Source organism: Mus caroli, chromosome 12 (assembly GCF_900094665.2).
Source record: "Mus caroli chromosome 12, CAROLI_EIJ_v1.1, whole genome shotgun sequence".
Classification (NCBI taxonomy): domain Eukaryota; kingdom Metazoa; phylum Chordata; class Mammalia; order Rodentia; family Muridae; genus Mus; species Mus caroli.
The window spans coordinates 47,692,975-47,702,134 of NC_034581.1; the positions used below are offsets into that span (position 1 = coordinate 47,692,975).

The 9,160-nt window shown below is 42.0% G+C and overlaps 1 protein-coding gene across 3 annotated transcripts in view; it reads left to right on the plus strand.

Moving 5' to 3' along the window:
• The window catches only part of Nubpl (nucleotide binding protein like), a 188,119-nt gene extending 179,599 nt beyond the window's left edge, over positions 1 to 8,520 (plus strand). For 2 of the 3 annotated variants that reach the window (XM_021179009.2, XM_029484857.1), the window contains 2 exons: positions 933 to 1,015; positions 6,489 to 8,520. In XM_021179009.2, coding sequence (XP_021034668.1) covers positions 933 to 1,015; positions 6,489 to 6,551 — 146 coding nt within the window. In that variant the 3' untranslated portion in view covers positions 6,552 to 8,520. The remainder of the gene's footprint in view (positions 1 to 932; positions 1,016 to 6,488) is intronic. The other variant, XM_021179010.2, reaches the window with a different exon arrangement.
• Positions 8,521 to 9,160: the final 640 nt, after the last annotated feature.

The window sequence follows — 9,160 nt, forward strand, 5'->3', positions numbered from 1 at the left end:
AGGAGACTCGCTCAAAGCACTCTGCTTTTAAGTTCTCCACCTCCTGGGACAGCAGTGTCAGATGCACAAGGCTGCTCCCTGGCAGTGCTTCCTAAGAAGTCACCAAGTGCACAAGGTCATGTGTCATGCTACATGGGTTAGTAGACAGTAAGGAAAAGAACAATGTCTCAAAAGTCGGTTGATATTGGGATACATACCTGACTTACTTTTTAAGGGTTTTATTACACTATTTCTATGGTTGTGTATGTGTGTATGCATGCAGGTACCATGGCACATGTGTGGAGGTCAAAGAACAACTTGAATGTTGATTTTCTCCTCATACTCTGTAGGTGCTGGGAATCAACCTAGGGTCACAGGATTTGGGAGCAAGCACCTTTCCCTGTGGAGCCATCTTGCTAGCTTTGCCTTACTATACAGCAGCTGTCTTCATGCACTCATCCAGCAATACCACGAAGAGTCTTTGGGACTCTTACCTCAGCATTCTGTCCTCACCCATCTCCTCCATGGTGTACAACACAATGTGTCTATATCAGCTATTCCAGAGAAAACCACTTACAGATGTCCTCTGAGCAGCCTTTGCCTCCTGGAGATCTTCAGCAAAGATCAAAATTGACACCTCACTTCATGGTTGGTTGCCTCAGAGCTTGTACCTATACATATATACACACACACATACATACATACATACATACATACACACACAGGCGCACACACACACACACTCATACATAGTCTCTCAACTGCCTTAAGTAGGGTTTTTGTCACCTTAATTTACATTTGAACTTTCTCTTTTAGGCATTTAGCAAATTGAGGGTAAGTAGACATAATCCAGCCTAATTTGAGATCTTATTTCTTTCCAATGATGGACTAGTGAGACGGTGAATGTCCATGTCAGTTTCTCTGGCTCTAATGTTTTCTCGTGGCTTCTGCAGGAGATGTTCCCTTGCACCTCAGTATAAGGGAAGCTTCCGATATGGGTCAACCAGTTGTCTTTTCTCAGCCTGGAAGTGATGAGGTAAGTTACATTTTTGCATGTCTGTCTTTCTTTCTTTTTGTGGAATGTATTCTTTATGATATACAGAAAGTAAGGGAGATGAAGTCAAGTTTGCTTGTGCACTGAACAAACATGTAGACAAAAGTGACTTACCTTGATTTTAAGTCACGCATCATGTCATGACTAGAACACAAATGTGGATGCCAAACTCTAGTTCAAAAACAGACCGCTGACCTCCCAATAGTTTTCTCTAGAATCCCCATAATGAGAACTTAAAGATTCTTATCTTGCTGGCTGGCACCTTTTGACACTTCAGTATTACACCCTCAGTGGTGAAGGCATTGCTCAGTCTTGCTGTTTAATTCGGAAGCTCAGTTATCATCTGTGTGTCTGTCTGTTTGTCTGTCTGTAGTTTCTGTGCACCCTTCCTCAACACCTCTGTCTCCCAATAGCTTTGCTCCCACACTCCAGCCCTGTAGTCCCTGCCATAGTGTACAGGACTGTTCTGTCCACTCCTAACAAGGTCTGCTCATCCCTCTCCACTCCTCTGTCCTTCTGTGAACAAGGAAGTAGAAGAACCAAGCCTGGCTAATGCTGTGAATAAAGTGAGAGGAGATTTGATCTAGAGTCATGAATCAACATTGCGGAGTCATTCTGAGTTCCCTCTGGTGGGCGCATAGCGCCTTTCCCTGTCCTGAGTGTCAGCGGATGCGGCGCAGCTGCTGGAGTATGACCTTTGAGTAAATACAATATAGTGCTTATCAATGTTTTCTTTTTCAATGCCTTTCCGGGATTAAATTTCCTTTCCAATTTTTCTTTAAAGAGCTTTCAAATAAGCAAAACCATAACTCTTTATTGCTTTCATATTAAAGTATGATAATCTCAACTATCAAAAGTATACTTTCAATATAAATTATATGAAAAGTTTGAAATGAGGAATTTTTAATTATGCACATTAAAAATGACTTCCAAAAGCAGACTATTTAAAGGTATTCTATGGTGATTCCTTAAAAATAATAGTATTTACTACTAATTTCAATTATGAGTTGAGATTTTAAAGTATTTCTATCTGTTTGTTATTGCCTTTTTTCCTTTAAAATACTCCAAATATAAAAAAGCAATACATTAAATTAGAGAAATATGACTTAACAGAGAACATTTAACAAGCCACCCAAAGGTAATAAAAATTTTAAATGCTAAGCAGTAGTATTTATGGGATTTTTGGAGTTGATGTTTCTGTAGTCTGATGTACATGTGTGATAACTGGGTCTCACTGTTCCTGGGTAATAGTCCTGAAGGTCCAAAACCAGGTCCAGTCTTTTGTCTAGGCTAGTTCTAATGAAGTTTCTTCAACAATGATAAAAGTCTCATGTGCTCATTGCTAATGTTAAATACAAAGGCTTCAGTTTTAAGTAGACATGGCCACAGAAAGGAGAGCATATGATGCCTGGATCCTTGTTTTCCTTCCATGGAAGCCGTTACTTCCTGTTCTGAGACTGCAGATATTGGTGGTGATCGTTTTCTAATAATAGTTACAGGGCTAGACCCCAGTTGGGTTTTATTTCCCTGAGTTTTGTCCTCATAATGATGCAGAGTGTAAGTAGAGACTCCCCGTCTTCTCAGATGAGGACACTGACACTCACGGAAGCCGAATCCTTTCCCCAGGACTGTCATGAAGCTAGTAGATCGTGAAATAGGAAAAGACCTGTCTGTTCTTTACCTGTGTCAGGCTCTGGCTCCCATATTAATTACTCTCGTTTCTAAGAGACTAGCACAATGCTTAGGTTCACTAACTAGTACCATTTCTTAGTGATTCCCATGCATCCTCGTGAAGCAAGTGTGCTCTCCTTTAGCCCTCAGCAGCAGTTTGTTTACACTGAGGAAGGCGGTCCAGGGGAGTACTCGAACTCTCAGCTGACACAGGCTCCGTGCTTCCTCTTTCTAGTTTGGTTTCTGCTTGACCTTCTAATTATCCCAGGCCAGTTCAAGCTAGAGTTCATGGGAGCGGGCATCCAGGACACTCCATGCAGCACAGAGCTCTGGAGGAGAGAAGCCAAGGAGAACCCCTTAGGTTCTGTTGCAAGGACAGCCATGGGACAGGGCATGGATCCTGACCTGGTCAGAGAATCTCTGGAAATCATGCCTTCCCCCCCACCCCCCCCTGGGAAATTGCCCAGAAATCACAGAGAGGATTCTGGAACAGCTCAGAATCAGAGCCATGCCGAGTCACTGCTAAGCATGCACTAAGCCGAACCCAGGAAACATTTCTCTATGCTTCTGAATCTTTCTCCCCATCTGTATGCTGATGTCATGGTGAGAGGGTGAAATAAAAGACATGAAACTGCACTGGAAGATGCAAAATAGGTTAAAGCTGTCCTTCCTGCTGTCCTTACCTAAAGGGTCCCGGCCACCAGACAGATGCCTCTCCTCTCCCCTCATTAAAGGCCTGGGGCCCTTTGTGCCCCTCCCCTTACAGAACTTCAAGTAAGCGTTACTCTCTTGGCGTCGCAGTTCAGAGCAGTAGTCTGTCATGAAAGTGGAGTTCCCAGCTTCAGCATTAATGATAATCTTTCCTGAGTCCTAGGATCTGCCTCCAGCTACAATGAATCTTGCCTCCTCATAACTTCCTTTCCCCTAGAACACCAGGAAAATTTGCTTCTGAAAGTTGAACTCACCAGAAATGCTTTACTCTGAGAAGATGAGCACTGCAGTGATTAGTGAAAGGGGTGGGCTCTGGTGAAGTTGGAAGGGCTGTGCCCCCAGTTAAGAAGGGCTGATGGCTGGGACCTACCCAGTGAGTGTGCTAAAACTTGTGCTGTGTGCTCCAGTTAGAAAGTAGAGCAAGCACAACACAAAGTATGGGTGGTATGACAGCCAGAGAGTGCAGTGGGTGGGAGAAGCAGGCTTGACTTCAGAACTCTTGATGTCATAGCGCTGCTCATGCTGGCGGCATCGGGATTGTTGACTTTTGCCTTCGACCAAGAGCAGCACACATAGAATGAGCGGACACCAGATGACTTGCAGGGTTTCCTCATTTGTATCTAACACAAACTTAGTTAGTACCCAGAGTGATGTCCTCTCAGGTTATTCTTGGTGAATATTTTCAAATAGAAATGGAAGGTTTATTATCTTATAATTTCTAGCTTATCACCCCACTACCTTAATATGAACTAAATATGATAAGCCAACTACAAATATTTCCAAACAAAAATGAAACTAGCTTCTGTATAATATCTTTCACTCTGGTCCTAGGTACTCTGGTTCCCTGCTACCTGGTAGGGACAGAGCAGACAGGGTGCCTCTAAGTGGCCGATTAGACACATCTGCACTTGTGGCAGAGAAGTTGACTTAATGAATGAAGAGAATTGGCAGCTTGAGGAATTTCAGTTATATCTTTCACATAGATGTATTTATGACTTTTATGTTAGATGAAGGAAGAAATGTAGGGATTTTATTATTTTTCAAGAGGAAATGTCCTCCAAAAGCATTCATATGAACTGTTCAGTGAGACTTGTAGCTCTCTCACCCTGCCTTCCCTCCCACCCCCCACCCCACCTTGTTCTTTCTTCTGCTTTTAGAATTTGGGGACAAAGGCTTATGTAGCCCAGCCTGGCCTTGAACTCATTGTAGCTGAGATTGATCCACAACTCCTTATCCTTTTGCTTCTGCCTCCCAGCTGTTGGATTACAGGTGTGTGATACCATGCCTGGCCCGGGTGTCCACTTCTTGGGGCATAATAGTAATAGCATTCTGTGCCAGCACTTTACATGCCTTCTTAAAATCCTCGAAAGTGTGTGCGGGTCCCACAGCTATTTTACAGCTATAAAAACAGCCTAGGAGGGGTGGGTGTGTAACTAGCCCAAGGCCCCTCAGCTAATCAGGCATGAAAGCAAGACTCCAAGCCCAGCCTGTGTGACTCCAGGGCCCCAGCTTCTCTCCCCTGAGCCACTCTGCCTCCTTCATAAAATCTCACAGATTCCCCACCACAGTGCTTCAGATGCAGTAAGAACCAAAGTGGATTTGTTGAAATGGTGCAGCATTGCCTTAAAAAAATTCACTCAATAGTTTTGTAGAGATCAAAACTGTTAAAATCAGCACTGTGGGGGCTCACAGCAAATGCCAATCTAACCATCACCTTGAGTGCGATACACTGGGAACCTAAGGCTCATTAAAGAGGAAAGGCTGAGTGTGAGAGATTTAATTATTCTGGAATCACCCAGAAGTTGTTTTTGTATTGTGGTAGGCTTGTATCTCTAATTTAACACAGGCAAGAGCTAAATGATTATGCATGATGTCCTTGATCCAACTGTTGGGGCTTAGATGTGAATGAAGATGTGTTTGTCATTTAGCAAACAGATGCTAGGACCTCTCTGTAGTGTGCAGCACTGGAGCCTGGGATGACGAGGCTGGTCACTTTGACGAAAAGTCCAACTTACTAACAAGTTGACATGTTTTGGACAGTCTTTTCTAGGCCATAGTCCCCTAAGTTATAAACGAAGGTGAATATAGCGCTTTTCCCTGACCTATGAGGTTAGGAGTCACCTGGCAGATAGGAAGCTGAGTAGTTTGTAATAATAGTGGTAGTATGCTTTTGACTATATTAGAGTATAAATTTGTGCTTTTCCAAAATCTTAATATGGAACACTTGCTATTGCATTAGCATGGTAGCACATGCTGAAATTTTAGCACTTGAGAGGTTGAGGCAGGAGGATTATAAATTTAAGGTTAGTATAGACTACATGGTGAAACCCTGCCTCAAAAAAATAAATAAATAAAAAGAATGGTCTCATTGTTTCATAGTTTATGGGTAAGCTTGGTGGTGACTATTGCATTTGTTTAAGAGAATTCTTTAAACCCAGCTCCCACTGTTGTTGTTGTAGCCAGAAGAAAAGGTGATGGGTTAGCCTGTGTCTTTGGATCCATTGCTAGCAATGCTTTGTGCTGGGAATCCCTGAGAGGAGGTATGTTTCACCTGATCCGGAAATTTTTGCACAATGACTAGATTCACCTGGAGAAGAGCTGTGTTATGCTTGGTGCTGTTGTTGTAAAATGTCTCAGGGAGAGTCAGGAGAGTGAAGAAAATGTCTTCTGAAGAGAAAGCCCAGGTGGTAAGACATAGCTGTCTTTCAACTGGCTAATTCCTTTTATGCCAAACAAGAGTTGGGCAGTATTTAACTCGTGATTTCTCAGAGGAAGGAGGTTTAAATTTTCTGCTACTGGACTAGGTTGTTAAGTTACTGACATTGGAAATTGAATTTGAAATACAACAATTGCTGGTGTTCATTTTTTTTTTCAGAAGGTCGCCTTCTAAGCACTTACCCTTAAATAGAAACCTTTTCTCCTTTGTACAATATACACAGCCTTATGCTCACTGTTCGTCTACACCCCAGCCTGCTGCTTTCTGATCAGATACAGTTGGCATCTATGGTAAACAGTCCAGGAGTCACTCAGTGTCTGCTGAGAAACATAGGACAATGTGTCTGTTCTTTTCCAGGCCAAAGCTTACCTGCATATTGCTTCAGAAGTGGTGAGAAGACTGAAATCATCTCCAGAATGATTCCCAAGTGCCCTGGAAATTGTCCTGGTATTTGACAATCATGAACTGTCAAACATGAGTATTGTGGTAGTGTGGAGCCCACAAAAATAATGACAATTCTGATTATTTTCTTTCATCTCTAAAGAAATAATGTCTCATTTTCAGATTTGATTTGACAACCTATGATTCACAAATAAAATGTACATGTATGTGTGCTGGCTGTTCTATGATGATTCTGTATTTGGGGTTTTGACAACTGGTATCTCAGCTGCACTGCACTGCTTTCATTGAACTATCTCTTGAGAAACTGTGACTTCGTGGTACTATCGTCCTAGGTTTGTAGAGAACTGCTGAAGCGCAGTTAGACACTGAAAGGGCTTACTAAATGTGGACGTGAATGCAGATGTCACACCTTGCCATCAGGCAGTTTCGATCTTGCCTGTAGTCCTGTCTTAAACATGCATTTGATGAAAAGGACTTCTACTTCATGTGGCCCAGACTTGCCCAGTCTTGATAAATATGAATCTCCAGGATGGTGTTGGGCATTGATAACTATCTGACTATGATAATGTCTTTATCAGTGTTATATTGCTATGAAGAGACACTCTGACCATGACCATGGCAGATCTTATAAAGGAAAGCATTTAATTGGGGCTTGCTAACATTTCAGAGGTTTAGTCCATTATCAGCATGGCAGGAAGCACGGCAGCACATAGGTAAACATGGTACTGGGAAAGAAACCAAGAGTTCTACATCCAGATCAACAGGCAGCAGGAAGAGAGAGACACTGGGCCTGGCTTGGACTTTTGAAGTTTCAAAGCCTACCATAGTGACACACTTCCTCTAACAGGGTCACACCTACTCCAACAAGGCCATACCATCCCATTTCTTTGAAATAGCACCACTCCCTGAGGACCAAACATTCAAATATATGAGCGTATGGAGGCCATTTCTCTTCAGACCACCACAGATAATAAGTATAATAATAAAAAATAACTTTTATTTTTTTGATAAATAAAGAGATTTCTATAGCCTTAGAATCTTTCATTTATACCATTGGAGCACTGTTCATTTATTCATTTATGGATGAGAAATGGAGCTATGGGGAGGGTAAGTAAGTGCTTTATCACAGGTGGGTTCCTGGTTCTAGCAGATGATGAAGCTGAGATTTAGCCACTTTGGTAGTTTGCTGCTAGAGTCCTCCCTTGTACAACATTAAACATTTTCTAATTGCAAAAGAGGGGCTTAGTATTCTCTGTGATCATGACATCCCAACCCCCTCCTTAGGAGTATCTTATGGTGTTCATGTTTCCAAGAATATACTTTGGAAAAAAATATGTCTTGTCTAATCAAGAGCATCCCAAAGTCGGGGTAGTTGTAAAGCCGCAGGTATTGATAAGAGTGCAGGAGTGCATCTGTGGTTCATGGTCAGTTATACAGAAGTGGTCTGTGATCCTGGCAAATCCTGTGATGTCCTATGATGCTGCTCTTTAATTGGCAGCTATAAAGTTAATCAATGGACAAATACACCTTCAGACAAACAACAACATGGACATTTCTAGCACTGTATGGGAGAGCCAAAGGTCAGGTTTTCTGCAGTGAGTGAATGGTTACATAGATATAAAACATCTACACCATGAAATACTTCTCCACAGTTGAAAATGAGAAAACCAAGGATTTTTGAGGATTTGTGTAACCATCTCATAGGACAGTGAGCTATATGATCTACTTGTATGCTTTTGAAATGAAAAGAATGATAAATTAGTTTATAGCCATGTAAAGAAAGGGTGGAAACAGAACATTAAGTATGACTATAAAAGCAACATGGCAGATCCCAGTAAGGATGACAATATTTTCCCCACTGCAGTACTATAGATTGAGTTTAGGGCTTCACACATGCTACCTATCATAAATTCACGGCCAACCTGGCTTACCCAGCATGTTCAAGGTCAACCTGAAAAACATTGAGATCTTGTCTCAAAATTAAAAAGAAAAAAGAGGGATATCAGTATACTTCCGTGGTAGGCCCTTGCCTAGCATGTGTGAATTTATGATATTTTACCTCAGCCCATGTCATAGCTAGGATTACAGGCCTACACCAGTATAAAAGAATTTTAATCGAGCAACATGGCTGCTCTGATCACATCCAAAGACCTTCTAGGTCTGTGTGATCCAGCTGGAATGCAGACATGTTCTTGTATACCCCTTTAATCCTAAACAATGACATCTAATTGAGGGGCTAAGTGATGAATCAGAGAAAGATTTGACAGAATGAGTCAGAGATAGAATCTGCCCAGCTCTCAGGAACAGTGCCAAGAACAAGAGAGAGGGAGCGAGGGAGGGGGGAGAGAGCAGTTTTTATATGGACAGTTTTATAGATAGGTTGCAGAGAGAACAAGTTAGACATGGGTGAAGACAGAATGAGCCAGAGAATGTAAAGAAAACAGAAGATTAGAACAAATTAACAGATGCCAAGCAGAGCAATTCAGTGAGAAGCTGAGAGAGGCCAGATTGAATCCGTCAACTTGAAGAGGAGTTCAGGCCAAAAAAGCTGAGTTGAACCAGCCAGCCAGAGTTAAGAAAGAACTAGAAAGGAAGAGCTTATTCAGCAGTAAATCTTAGAGGCTAAA